Below are 15,370 nucleotides of genomic sequence, written 5' to 3' on the forward strand. Positions count from 1 at the left end.
GTCTTAGCCCCATTTCTTGTTATCTTTCCTTTACCAATTTAAAGTATATTCTTTACCATATACTAAATTTTCATGTACTTGGATCTATTTCTTAGCTCTGGTGCCCTCGTCCTATCAGTCTGTGTGCCAATATCACAGGTTGTTCCTACCTCATAATCATATAATTACTGTTTTAATGTTTGGAAAGGAAAATCTGCCTCTACCCCCATTGCCAGTTACTTTTTGTTGTAATTTTCTTTGCTAGTTCCATGTTATTTCTCCAAATAAACCTTTTACTCGTTTCTATCAGTGATATTGTAAATACTTAAGTAGTATCTTCTCCACATTCACATGACAAATTACCATTTGAACTCGTCAGGCATCATCTCTCTGGATGAAAATGGGTATTCACTGTTTGTACTTCAGTGCATTAATTAATCTGTGCTATTTGAGTAGATGAAATTCCACATTTTTAGATGATTTTAATTTTTCTTCCAGCTCTAAAATCTGAAGCAGATGATTACTATATTAATGGTGCCTGGACTATTGACTGGCCCAGGAAGTTTGATGTTGCTGGGACAGCTTTTCACTATAAGAGACCAACTGATGAACCTGAATCCTTAGAAGCTCTGGGTCCCACCTCTGAAAATCTCATTATAATGGTAAATGTCATTTTTATATCTACTGTTCATAATTCCCCTTTATGAGGTAGGTGGTAAAATTAAGATAAATAACATAAATGATTTGCCCAAGGACATAGAATCTGTGCAGAATTAAAGCCATAGTGCTCTTTCATATAACTGTTTTGTCTTTTCATTGCTTTCTTGAATTATATATTTATAACCTAGCAAGACAGAAGAAAGAAATGGCTCCAAACTAACCATGAAAATGGAAAAATTTTTATATAAATGCATATATTTGAAGAGTTGCCTTAAATTTCTCATAAGACTTACTTTATGACATTTTCTTCTTCAGAAGAAATAATAAATATCTGAATGAAAGCTCATTGTATTTTAATTGTCTTCACCAGTTGTTTTCAATGGCAGGTTCTGCTCCAGGAACAAAATTTGGGAATTAGGTATAAGTTCAACGTTCCCATCACTCGCACTGGCAGTGGAGATAATGAAGTTGGCTTCACGTGGAATCATCAGCCTTGGTCAGAATGCTCAGCTACTTGTGCTGGAGGTAAGACACCCACTAGGCAGTCAACCCAGTCGTCAGAATGCAAAGCAAAACATACTTTGAGCTATGCTTTTTTTTTTTTTTTTTGCTGAAGAAGCTAATTGGAAACATTTTTTGCAGGTTTACTTCAAGCTGTAATTTAGCAAGAGTAACTTTGTTTTAATTATATTATATTCCATTTGTTTTCAACCTCATGCAATTTATACAGATTTGTTGGTAAAATACATCTTGGCACAGTGAGTGTCTCTGCTGGTGCTTCTCCCAAGACTATCTTGAAGGTGGGCTGTTTGCTTTTCACGAACACATTCTTGGTAAAGAACATCAAGAGTTTTAAATAAGAAAATGAGTAAGAATCAGACGTCACAGATGCAACTTCTTGTAATGGGGCTGAGAATGTATGTCTGTGTGCTTGTGTGCTTGTGTTTGTATGCTTGTGTGTTTCCCACCTTCTTATTCAAAACTCCCTTCTCCAGCCATCAAGTTAAGGGACTGTGTGCTGGGATGCTACATTTTCATCCTGGTGTCTGGGTCTCTGGGTTAATGGTGGATGCTGATCTCACGGTAGTCCCTTAGAGAGGTAGAGGTAGCTGCCAGGCAGTGGTTGGTGATGTGTTGGTTGTCCCATGTGCGTTTTTCATGGGTGCCTTTTCCCCACAATTTACTCTATTCCTAATCCTCCTCCCTCTAGTGGCCACCAATGCAATTCTTTACCTCTGGCTGGGAGAGCAGGACAGTTGGCTTCCTTCAAAGCCAACACCCTTGCTGCTGCATGGACTGGTGAGTAGAAGTGCTGTGCAAGCAGCATCTTCCTTCTCTCTGGAGACTAAATGCATCGCCTCCACCATACACCTTGATCCCAATAGGCAAGGAAACAGAACCTATCCCTTAGGGTAGGCCGGGCTAGAGCACCTCACCACTCCAAAAGCAAAAATTACATTTTGAATCATGATTTTAGAATAAATAGACTGATTACCCAAATCATTCAATATATCCCCTATCTGTGCAGAAGTACATGTTCTCACATGGACTTTATCCTGTCTTGTCTTTTATTTGCTGAATCTCTAAACACCTCTGATTTTCAAGGCTTGATTTAGAGAAATTATTTTCAGAGAAATAGTTATCATATACCAAATTCAGTATTTTTACTTTTTTTTTTTTTTTTATTTTTAGTGCTGGGATTCAAACCCAGGGCCTTTGATCATGACTAGGCAAGCACTCTACCACTGAATTCTACCCTTAGCAGTGTTTTTAGACACAAAAGAATTAAATCATCCATCAACTACAACTCTAATTTCAATAGAAAAATAGAACTATACCACATGAAAAAAAATTTTAAAAACCAACTGAATAATAATAATGTTCTCTCCTGGGTTAAATATCATGAAACAAGCTTATTAATAATTTGTGGCATATTTTTAAAGTTCTCTAATTCCCAGTCCACTTTTTTGTGTGAAATGGCTGGAAATTTATAATGTAGAGTTTTTAAAACTATAATGCATTACCATTTCTCTTAATGAAATAAAAAGATATTTGCAACTAATGTCACTGCTGATGATCCTCAATGAATTCACTATTTGTTCAAGTGAGTGCCACCACTGCATTATATCATTACATTTTAGTGGCATTTATTATTTCTTTGTTCCAATTAAATTCCTTTTAATCAATCTGTACATTAACCTTCCCCTTTCCACCTACCAACAAAAACTATTTGTACAATATGCATACATATGGCCCTGAGGCAAAGTGAGACAAACTAATTAGAATCCAAATAATTTAAAGTTCAGGAAATTGAATAAGGAAGGTTTAAAATTAAGGTTTTTCAACTAAGAGAAGAGAAGGCTGAAGGAAAGCATGTTAGTATCTTCAAGTATGTGACAGAATGTTGAATGGGGAATTCTCTGTGCCTGTTCTTCTTTTGCTGAAATTGCTATATTTGGGGATGGTTTAGACACAGTTTTGTCTGAGGCCAAGGAGGGATTAAGTGAATTCTCAATGTTCCTTCAACCCTATGATTCTATTTGTTCAGAGACGAGATAGTCCAACAAAAAAGGGGAGGAAAAGGTCATGAGAACCTAATTTGGAATAAAAACTATAATTTTATTGAAGTAAAAATGTATGAAAAATCTAAATGAGTGTTATTCTTTTCCATAACACTTGTATTGAGAAATAGAGATGATTTCTTGTGATAAAACAAAGAAGCAGAAAGGAAGAAAAGCCCCTAGAAGGAGAGTTCTCCCTTCCTTATTATACTTTTTTTTCTTTGATTTTGGAGCTACTGATCTTAGATATTTTAGGTAGTCCTGGGAATCCAGATTTTGCTTGGTTATAAGTGATTATGGGCATTCATGAGCTGTTCTCTTCTTTGAGAGGTACAGTGTTTGAAAATTGGTAGGCGTGGTGTGAAGAGCTATCATTTGTCTTGGTAAGTGGTTCTCAAAGTATGGTCACTGGACCAGCAGCATCAACATCAATTGAGAAGTTGTTAGAAATGCTAATTCGGAGAACCCATTTCAGTCCTACTGAATAGAAACTCTTGGAGTGGGGCCCAGCTATGTTTTAACAAGCTGGCCAGATAATTCTTTTTTGTTGTTGTTGTTGTTCTTTTTAGATACACATGACAGTAGAGTGTATTTTGACATATTATACATACATAGAATATAACTTCCCATTCATGTGGATATAAATGATATAGATTTGATGTAGGACATATGATGCTGGACACCCATTAGGAAGCAGGTTTATTAATCTGCAGCAGTCCAGAGGAGCTGAGGCCTAAAAACTCTCTGGACCCAAAGTCTAGAAATTCTTTTAGATTTATACTCAGTGGGATGGTTACATGATAGTGGGTGGGAACCTTACAGTTACTCTTTGTCCCATATTCTTAGGCTAGACAGAGGTTTTACACATTTGTCTGCAAACCTGGCATTTAAAAGAAAGATGAAGCTTCAAACCACATTGAGCTCTCTGCAGAACTTCTGTGAAATCCTGTTGACACTCTTTGTAAAAATCTTTCTGACACGAAGAGAAGCTTAATTATGGTGGGGAGTGGATTTGGGGTGGGAGTACCTGGTCTGCTTCAGTTTCACTGGTCATGTATTTATATGTGAACATAGGAAAGTAATGTCACATTCATTCTACTGTTTTTCCTATTCCCATCCCCCCTCACTTCCCTTCATTCCCCTTTGTCTAATCCAGTGAACTTCTATTCTTCCCTTTCTTCCTCTGGCTTATAGTATGTTAGCATCTGCATATCAGAGAGAACATTCAGCCTTTGGTTTTTTGGAATTGGCTTATTTCTCTTAGTCTGATAGTCTCCAGTTCCATCCATTTACCAACAAATGCCATAATTTCATTCTTCTTTATGGCCAAGAAATATTCCATTGTACATGTACCTCATTTTCTTTATCCAGTTATCTGTTGAAGGGCAACTAGGTTGGTTCCATGAACACTGATGTGGCTGAGTCATTATAGTATGCTGATTATGAGTTCTTTGGGTATATACCAACAAGTGGGATAACTAGGTCAAATGGTGGTTCCATTCAAAGTTTTCTGAGGAATCTCCATACTACTTTCCAGAGTGGTTGCACCAATTTGCAGTCCCACCAGCAATGTATGAGTGTACCTTTTTTCCCCATATTCTTGCCCAACATTTATTGTTACTTGTATTCTTGATAATTGCCATTCTTACTGAAGTGAGATAAAATCTCATTGTAGTTTAATTTGCATTTCTAATTGCTTGATATGTTGAACATTTTTCATATATTTATTGACCAGTCATATTTCTTCTCCTGTGAAGTGCCTGTTCAGTTCATTTGCCCATTTATTGATTGGGTGGTGGTGGTGGTGGTTGTTGTTATTATTATTATTATTATTATTATTATTTTTGTAGCCACTTTTTGAGTTCTTTTTTAATATTTATTTTTTAGTTATAGGTGAACACAATATCTTTATTGTATATTTATGTGGTGCTGAGGATCAAACCCAGTGCCTCACACTTGCCAGGCAAGCGCTCTACCTCTGAGCCACAACCCCAGCCCCAGTTTTTGAGTTCTTTATGTGTTCTGGAGGTTAATGTTCTATTTGAGGTGCAGATGGCAAAGATATTCTCCCATTCTGTAGGCTCTTTCTTCATGTTTTTGTTTCCTTTGCTGTGAAGAAGCTTTTTAGTTTAATACCATCCCATTTGTTGATTCTTGATTTTACTTCTTGTGTTTTGGGAGTCTTTTTGAGAAATTTGGTTCTTAAGCCAACATGATAGAGAGCTGAGCCTACTTTTTTTCAATTCATTCTGCTACATATGGATTTCTAGTTTTCCCAGCACCATTTGTTAGAGTCTATCTTTTCTCCAATGTATAATTATGATGCCTTTGTCTAGTATGAGATAAGTGTATTTATGTGGGTTTGTCTCTGTGTCTTCTATTCTGTACCATTGATCTTCATGTCTGTTTTGGTGTCAGTACCATGCTATTTTTGTTACCATGGTTCTGTAGTACAACTTAAGGTCTGGTATTATGATGCCTCCTGCTTCACTTTTCTCACTAAGGATTGCTTTGGCTATTCTTTGGCTATTCCTCTTATTCTTTGGCTATCCTCTTATTCCTTTGGCTGTTCCTCATATTTTTCCAAATGAATTTCATGACTGCCTTTTCTATTTCTATGAAGAACACCATTGGGAACTTAATAGGAATTTCAGTAAGTCTGAGTAGTGCTTTTGGTAGTATGGCCATTTTGACAGTATCAATTCTGCCTATCCAACAACATCAGAGATCTTTCCATCTTCTAAGGCCTTTTTTAATTCCTTTCTTTAGTGTTCTGTAGTTTTTATTGTATAGGTCTTTCACCTGTTTTGTTAGGTTGATTCATCACTGATATATAGAAATGCTATGGATTTATGGGTTTTAATTTTATACCCTGATATCCTGGTAAATTCATTTTGAGTTCTAGAAGTTTCCTAGTACAGTTTTATTTGGGGGGTCTTCTAAATATAGAATTATGTCATCTAGCCAGATGATTCTGATATTCACTTATATTTATGTACCACTGTTCTTAGCTTTCAGAAAAACTGAAACCTAGCACTCTGAACATAGAATATCTTTGTAAACTAATTTTGTACCTAGAACAATATCTGGAACATACGAGGACTCAACAAATATTTAATTTAATGGGAGAAAAGGATTAATGTTTATGTGTTTTTGTTCTTTCTAGGATATGAAATGAGAGGTTAGAGTAGCCAATTTTATTATGGGACAGGACAAAGCAACTGCCAAGGAGAGACAATAAAATTTTAGGATGAGTAAATAAAACCAAGTTCTCCAATTTTGCTTTCTAAACTTTGAATAGGTAGAAGCTCTGGGAGTAGGGCAGGGTATAGAATATCTTAGGATATAGAGTGCGGGTTTTAATTATTGAAGTTACACTTCTTATACACACCCCTACTTTTAATCCCAGATTCTTTAAATATAATAAGCTAATGTTTGAGGTATGTAAAGTTCCATAAGGCTCGGGAATGCTGATCAGAGAGCCCAAGTCTTCTACTTAGTAATGGTGAATGATATACTTTATCTACAGTTAGAAGATGTCATTTCAAAAGAAAAGTCATTTTTACATATTTTCACTTATAAACCAAGGATGAATACAAAAGTCAGTTCTTAATTGTGGTACTCCACTTTCATTTCCCCAGGTAGGTGCTAGATAGCTTGAGGCTATGAGAATTTTTTAAAATGTTAAAATAGAGAGCAAGAAATGCCAAAGAACTTTCAATTGTATCCTCCCAAGATTCTTCAATGTGCTTACCTCTTATTGGCCTACCTATGTTTTACCAATGTCAAGAACGTTGACTTTGATCGAATTTGGGAATAACAATAATATTTGCTTAAGAGATCTTTTAAGGTAAGTTTCAAGTCTGTTTTTCTGTTGCTTAGCAGACCTAGTGACATCTAATATGCAGGAAAGATTGGTAGTGATTCAGTAAAAGTAATGATCTTTTCTTTGAGTCATTGAAGAAACACTTCCTTAGTCTAACTGGGAACATTGAGATGCCTTGGGGTGTATTGTCTTCAGGATAAATGTGATTTTTTTTATCTTTTATTGATCTTATTTTTTTAATGCATGACAGCAGTGGAATGCATTACAATTCTTATTACACACATACAGCACAATTTTTCATATCTCTGTATATAAAGTATGTTGACACCCAATTCAAGTCATATTTTTTTTTTTTTTGGTACTGGGGATTGAACCCAGGGACACTTGACCTCTGAACCACATCCCAGTCCTATTTTGTATTTTATTTAGAGAGAGGGTCTCACTGAGTTGCTTAGCACCTCACAGTTGCTGAGGCTGGCTTTGAACTCGGGATTCTCCTGTCTCAGCCTCCCAAACTGCTGGGATTACAGGAATGCACCACTGTGCCTAGCTGATTATTGTCTTAATAATGTGTTATTGATAAAGCTTGGCTCAGCAATGAAAGTTGTTTGTTTTAAAGTACAAAACTTTAGGTTGCTGGGTTGTTCTTTTTTTGAGTAGTAATTTATGCCAGTGTACTTTTGCACTGTGACTTTTAAAGATTGAAATATCAAATATTATATATGCATTCTTTTATTTTAGTCATACATTCTGTTTTTTCACTAGTGTTTGCTAGATGTGTGATTCTCAAAATTTAGGGTGCTTTAGAATCACTTGGAGGGTTTGTGAAACACGAATTTGTAGGTTCTCCCTCTAGTTTCTGACTCAGTAGGCCTGGTGTAGGCTCCAAGAACTTAAATTTCTAATAAGTTTCTAGGTAATGCTGGTGCTATGGGTTCAGGAATCATACTTCCTGAAACTCTGAGTAGGCTCTGAGAAGTCCTAAAGTAAACGCCTCATAAATCAAAGTGACTAGTCTTTTAGGTAATGACCTGTGTCACAGTTGGAGTGAACATTGCCATTAGTCTTTTTAATTACAAGTGGTTCTTCTGCTCAGTTATGTAATAATAAATAAAAATGTTTATAGTTTATAGTTTATAAAAATTTTCTGCTGCAGTGATTCATTTGTTTATTCTCAGGGGCCACACAAGATGGGCACTGCTACTACTATTCCTATTTTATAGGTAGAATTCAAATGAAGAAACTCGCTGGAATCAAGACCTAAAAATTGAGTCTCTACAGTGATATTTTTAATGTAGCATTTATCTAATAAAAAAATGGTCTATTACCTTGAATAGAACTTTTTCACCAGGTAGCAATTTCTCTAGAGAAGTGTGCTATATTATCACTCAAAAATATCTTCTTCACTAGCTTGAAAGTTTGCATTTTCAAATACTTACCCTAGTGCAATGATTTTTAACTTTGGTGCACATTGGAAACACCATGACTACTTTAAATGTTTTTTTGAAAGATTCGATACTTGGGCTCTGCCTCTCAAAGCTTTATTTAATTGGTTAGGGTGTAGCCAGAACCTCAGATTTTAAAAAGATCCCTATGTAATTCTAATGTGCAGCCAAAGTTGAAAAGTATTGCCTTTGAGATGAATTGGAAGTTTTGTCTCAAAAAATTAACATTCAGATGCAAATACCTCTCATAGCATTACTAACACCCATCTCTTATTAATTGGCTATTAGTTGAATGTAGAGGTTAATGAGATTTAGTAATGAATATCTGAAGTAGGAAAATAAAGATTGGAATTAAAGAAGAGAATGAACATGGTAGAATGCCAATTAACTTCATGGTTTTATTTATTATGTCCACTGGCCTTGGACATGCCTGTACAAAGTATTTTTGTAGTTCAGTTTATTTGCATGCTTTCTTCTTTACCTGATGGATCACTTATATGCATCTAATTAATGTTTTTTAAATTGACTAAAATTGTGCTGAACAATTTTTTCAAAGATCTTTATTTTAACTCAAAATTTATTTGATACTTAGGGATCTAAAATGGGTTCAGGTTAAGCATTCCTAATATGAAAATACAATAATATACAAAAAGTTTTAGATTTTGGATTTTTGGATTAGAAATGATTGACTGGTCAAGTCTATACAAATATTCTGAAATCTGAAAAACTCTGAAATCTGAAACACCTCTGCTTCCAAGCATTTCAGATAAGCAATATTCAACTTGTAAATGGCTATACCCTCAGCCAACTTTGATTTAGACTCACAAGTCAGAATATAAGAGATATGGTCCTTGTTTTAACATGTTATTTGTGAAAACTGATGAACACTTTTTTGTGTGTGTCTTATAAACAGAGAAGGCCTTCTACTTAGGAAATTGCTGCTGCTTTAGGGAATAAATCTTATAGAATGCAGCAATATTCATATTCATAACTTTTACCCTGGTCTTTCTGGATATATTCTAATTTCCCACTGTTCAAACTATGCCATTTCTACCTTCACAATATCCCTAAGCTGATTGCTGATTTCACACAACCCTTATGTTTTTAAAGTAAAACTTTTCAAAGCCAATCACTAAAGACTTAAGGCTGTAGCATTGTATTGAATTTTGCATCTGTTTTATAACAAAAAAAAAAAAACCTTTAAGGATATTTAATTTGTACTGAAAAGAACAGTCATGAATACATACATTTTATATTTGTTACAGGTTTGAATTTATACTCTAAATATAATGTCTTTTCATTGACCCTACTGACAAGCCTGATGCTTTGTCCAAATTGATTTTTTTTTTAGGATTTCCTTTCTTCCTATTTATGTAAAAGAAAAAAGAAGTATGCCAAAGAACTCAATTTGATTAGATTTCTTATTAAATCAAGGTATTTCTCTGTTAAACATTGTTTTGCAGCACAGAGGGGAAAAGATAAGTTAAAACTATGCTTATATTGAAGAGGAGGAGGGGGAAAAGAGACTGGTTTATATTTTACATATACTATTTGGTAATTGGGTGTTTCTGATCAGTTGTCATTGACTATTTAAAATGCTATCATTACTTTTTCTTTTCTGATTATGTGGTCTGTTTAATTTTTCTTACATGTTCAATATTCCTTTTTTTTAAATTATTTTCCCTGGATATAATTTTAAGCCTAATCTGTGTGTGTGTGTGTGTGTGTGTGTGTGTGTGTGTGTGTGTGTGTAAGAAAGAGAAAATGAATAGTATATAAGCATAGAAGTCATGCTATGTATTTCTTCTTTCTAGCTAGGACAAATTCTTTTTATCTTAATTTATGTATCTTTACCTGATTCATCTGGAATTTTAAACATATTGGAGCTGCTTTCTACTCTTTGAGATTTTTAAGATGCCTTTTAAGTGGTTTCCAACTAGTATCTTGGATTTTTCTGATTTAGTATCATGTTTTCCTAAAGGCACCAAGGTGCCCAGGGTCACTGCTGTAGACTTACAAAGGATACAGAATATTATCTTTTTTTCAAGGGAAACACAGTGACACTGGTGATATGTAACACAAATTATTATAACAAAGTCATTTGTACCTAACAATTTAATAATAAAAACTCTTTAGACAAGCCAAGCATGGTGGTGCACACCTTTAATTCCAGTACTTGGGAGGCTAAGGCAGGAAGATGGAAAGTTCAAAGTCAGCCTCAGAAGTTCAGTGAGGCCCAAGAACCTGTCTCAAAATTTAAAAAATTAAAAGGGTTGTGGATGCGGCTCAGTGTTTAAGTATCCCTGGTTTCAATCCCTGTACAGAAAAACAAAACAAACAAACAAAAGAAAACCTCTTTAGACATTTTTTGTCCTACCTAGGAAGTGCTATAAAAAGATCATTGAGATACTGAAGGTGCCATGAACCAAAAAAGTTTGAGAAGTGCTGATTTAGTGTAAAATTAAGATTGCAAAAATAGATACTGAATTTTGTTTTATGAAAGGAAAAATGATTTATATAAGCTCACTATTAAGGGCCTAGTGATACTCATAAATTAAAAATGGAGATTCTTTGTATGTCCAGAAAAGGAACTAGAGTCTCAAATAATTTGTAAATTTCTCTTTCATATCTGTAGCAAGTATTCCTTCTGAATATGTTTCCTTCCTTTGCCTCTGTTAAGCATAAGATTGTTGAGTGATTAAACAAAACAGGAAGGAGGTGAAGATACAGGCATATTTAAAAGAGCTTGTGATAGCATTCTTCTTTGTGACTGACAAGTTCATATAATAATCGACATCATTCCATGTATAATAACATAATTTTAAAATTATTTTAATGAATTGACATGCAGATTGCACTGATCTCTTTAAAATGGTAGACATTTCTACATTGTCTCTATTACTGTATGTTCATGATAAATATTATTTTCAAGAATGGTACAATATAAGCCTAATGTGCTCTTAAAAATATAGTAAGTGTATCCTAAAATAATAATTTCTAAGTTGTTTTTAAAAGTATTAGTAAATATAACAAAAAATAATTATTAGACCAAATATAAGATCATCTTTAAGCTAGTACTAATACCTGACAAAAGGAAACAGCTTTCAATGTACCAGATAAGACAGAGGCAAATGCTTTGTTTTCACAAATGTTCTTTTAATTTGTTTTTTAATTCTAAAATGTCTGCCTGACACATTTAACATCACTAAGAAGACAATTTATGTTATTGGTGAATCACAGAATGTGCTTCAACCAAGTAAGGGTTTTGACACTTGATTTTTATAGACACAACAACAAAAATAATGACTAACACTTGTATGGCAGCTTATAAAGACACTTATGCTGTAACTTTCACAGAAAGTCAAAGCACAGGAGTCCCAGACTAGAGCAGACAGAGGAAAACAAAATCTGTCTTTTTCAAGATTCAAAGTAGTCTTAATTATAATTAAATGTCAAAGACATAAAAAGACTGAATCTTATAACTAAATCTGCTTATCTTTGCTTAGACATTATTATCTGAAAATTTCTTTCAGAGTTAATAAAGATTACAGATGGAAACTTTAGTTTAAATAGTTAAAAACATTTTACTCATTGCTATTTATTTTTCTTTGAAGAAACATAGCTAACATAATTAGTTCTTAAGAAAAATTCCCTATGAAAGGTATTTTGAGTGTGAGGTTGTACAATATAATAATGTTGTTTGAAACTATAGAGGTTCTTTAACTTTTATTCCTGCACATATCAGACATGAAACAGATCATTGTGATGTTTTTAGTAATACAGACTCCCTGAAAAAAAGTGACTTGAGTTTAGAAAGAATAAAGGTTTACATTCAGCTTTGTTTATTAGTCCCTAATTTTCTCCTTGCTCTTCGAAAAATAAGATATTTAGAAGATTAGAAGGTGTCTATCACTGCACTGACCATGGCATTCCCCTATTCACTCTCTCCCACCCGCCTCTTCTTTTAGGTCATTTTCAATGTTGAGAAGGAAGAATATCCTTTAACATACAAGTTCAGTTGTATCAGACCTGTTAGCAGGCACAAATGTACATCACAGCTCTTGAAATCCTTGGTTTAGTAGCCACCAACTTCACCTGACTTCTATAAAGTCTTGTATAACATGATCCTTGCGGAAGAAGAGCAACTCCTTTATGAAAACTCATGCTAGTGGCTGGTTCATATATCTGGAAGTTAATGTATTTGTTCATTCATTTGTCCATAATAATTTTTGTATTCATCTTTTTCGTTAAGCATATGACTTCTCCTATACAAAACTACTTTTTAAAAAATTCTTTGAGTTCTCCTATGTATTTTCAATACACCTTAAGCTATTTAACCTCTTGTTAAAAATGTTACATATAAAAGTTTAGTTTGATGATCTTTATACTTTTTATAGCTTAAGTCTGCATATTGGCTTGGATTTTCTCTAACCTTAAGATTTATAGTTGAAGGGAAGTAATCTCTGTAAACCCAAAACATTTTCCCTAGTGCTGATTTTCTTCCTTTTTTTTATCATTTCTATTGCTTTAGCAATTATGTTCTTTCATAACATGGACAGCAGAGTTTGGATAAATATTCACTTACTGAAAAACTTGGGTAATGCTGAAACCACAGTCTAAGTACATTTTCTATTAAGGATCAGTGTGACACAGGTCATGTTTTACTTCACAAAAATTCTGTCCAAAATACCATTTTTAACTATCATGACATTATCCATCTTTATAAGATAGAATATATAAAATTTTGGAAAAAAATAAAGTTTTCCATAATGGTAAGTATTATCACCCCAATTTTGACAGAACCTTTTAGTATAATTATATTCTTTTTTCAATTGAAGGAAATAAAGATTTTTAGTTTAAAATGTATTTAGTGACAAATATGTTATAGTATATGAAAGAAGCTTGGGACTTGTATTCTCAACATCATTCCTCTAAGATTTTAAATAAATATCAGAAAAGATGAAGTCATTCTAAAGATTATGAAGATTACTTTTTAGTACTATGGATTAATATATTAGGAAAAGTGCCTTTCAAAAGTCCCTGTTTCTAGTTAGTATTCTGCCTTTTGACATGTCTCTTTTAACATGTCAAAAGAACTGGTATCAACTCAGGCTCTGAAATAAGTCTATAAAACCAAATGGAAAATAACAAACACCTGCTTTCTACATTTGTTGTTCTATAGAGTATAGAGGAAAAGCAGACATAGAGGGAGAAGAGGTGGAGAAAACAATGGTGAAATATTGAAATGTGGAGGAAGAGAAGAAACAACTTTATACAATTTTGGCTTTGAAGAAACATTAGAAATCATCTGATTCGATTGTCTCATTTTACTAAGGGTAATGAAAGTTTGCCTTAGGTTTTATGCTTAGAACTCATAAAGAAGTAACTAAACATGGCAGAAGTTGAAGTGAAAAGTAAAAAACAAAACAAAACAAAACAAAAACACAACAAGGAAAAGTGAAAGGGAATGCCATCATAGTCATTTAGCCATGAAAAGAGTTCTTAAAACTAACAATGATAGATAAAAGGAAATGAGACAATTTAACAAAATTGGAGGGCTGTAAAATTAAAAATATCAGGCCTGAAAATTCAATATTTTATTGGAAAAAATATCTTCCATTATGTGATATAATTATAATGGTTCTTGCGGTCAAAATTGAGGTCAAAATTGTCTTACTATTTTTCCCACTTTTATGGTAATGAAAATCATTCTTAGACATAGTAGGAACTCAAATAGATTGTTAGGCACTTTTCATGAAAGTGATTACTGTTAATATCTAATGAGTAGTAGGAATCTCCATTTTACTATCACTAAATACAGTTTCTCTAGAAAAATGCAGTATTTTTAGAGCTGTATTTTCCTTTTGATCACCCTGTGTCCTCAGGATATCTACTTTTACTTGGGACAGAAGGGAAGACACAGAAAGACAGAGAAGGGAAGTCTTTGGAAGATAAAAACTAGCAAAAGGCTCTTCAAAAGAAGGAAGCCAAATGGATGCAGTTGATTGGTACGCTGGGTGCCAGCTGTTACATCCAAGGCAGATGGGCTTTGCTCTGCCCTACAAGTGCTTGTGTCTGGCCAACAATCACACGGCACAACAGCCAGATTCCAACAGCGAAAGCAGAGCAGGGAGACATTTTTTTTTTCCTGGCACTTGTCACTCTTTGGATGCTATCTTCACTGAAGATTTAGATTAAATTGATACTGCTGGCCATATGCTCTGTATACTGTGGTTATCTGGTGTTTTCTTCGTTGCTAGCTACTTTGGATGCTGTGGTTAAGCAAATTATTGCCTTAACCACCCGCCACATTTTTAGTACGAGCTCTTTCTTTTTAACTTTTTTCTCCCTCTTCATCCTCAGAAAACTATTTCTTGGGCAGATGAAATGTGCTATGCTGCTAGGTTCAATGATCTAGAGGTTGGTTAATCCATCAATCCCAAGGATACATTAATCCTCTCTTTCTTTTCATTATTGACTTGCTCATATGTGGTTTTAGAGTGCCTATTTATCAAACATACGGTCTAAGTCTGAAGTGTTGGGTCTCATGAGTAGCTCTGAAAAGACCTAGAAGGTCTTTCTCCTGCCCTTAACTACTTCCACCCTGTCCTTCTTGGACATATCATCCTTTAAAGTTAAATTTTCAAGTGCTAATTTCTCCAATTTTTCTGTTTAAAGTGGTGAACTGCTCTGAAAAAAAAAACAGTATATTGCTGAATATTGTGTCACAAATGAGCCTATAAAATTATTTAACTCTCTGAAAAAAAGAGAAGGTGGGACCACATGAGAACCTTGGGCAGTTTATAAGGGGAGTGGAGAAGGAACTAGGAGGGAGGCAAGAAGTCAAGAGGAACCATATATGGTCTCTGAGTCTTCATTTAGGATCCACCCTGGGACTA

General features: G+C 34.1%; 1 protein-coding gene across 1 annotated transcript in view; it reads left to right on the forward strand.

Annotated features, from left to right (window-relative positions):
- Adamts6 (ADAM metallopeptidase with thrombospondin type 1 motif 6) overlaps positions 1–15,370 on the forward strand; it is a 270,679-nt gene that overhangs the window by 217,308 nt on the left and 38,001 nt on the right. Inside the window, exons 18-19 of the mRNA XM_076856114.1 lie at positions 478–641; positions 1,026–1,164. Of these exons, the coding sequence (XP_076712229.1) occupies positions 478–641; positions 1,026–1,164 (303 nt within the window). The remainder of the gene's footprint in view (positions 1–477; positions 642–1,025; positions 1,165–15,370) is intronic.

Source organism: Callospermophilus lateralis, chromosome 5 (assembly GCF_048772815.1).
Source record: "Callospermophilus lateralis isolate mCalLat2 chromosome 5, mCalLat2.hap1, whole genome shotgun sequence".
Taxonomy (NCBI): domain Eukaryota; kingdom Metazoa; phylum Chordata; class Mammalia; order Rodentia; family Sciuridae; genus Callospermophilus; species Callospermophilus lateralis.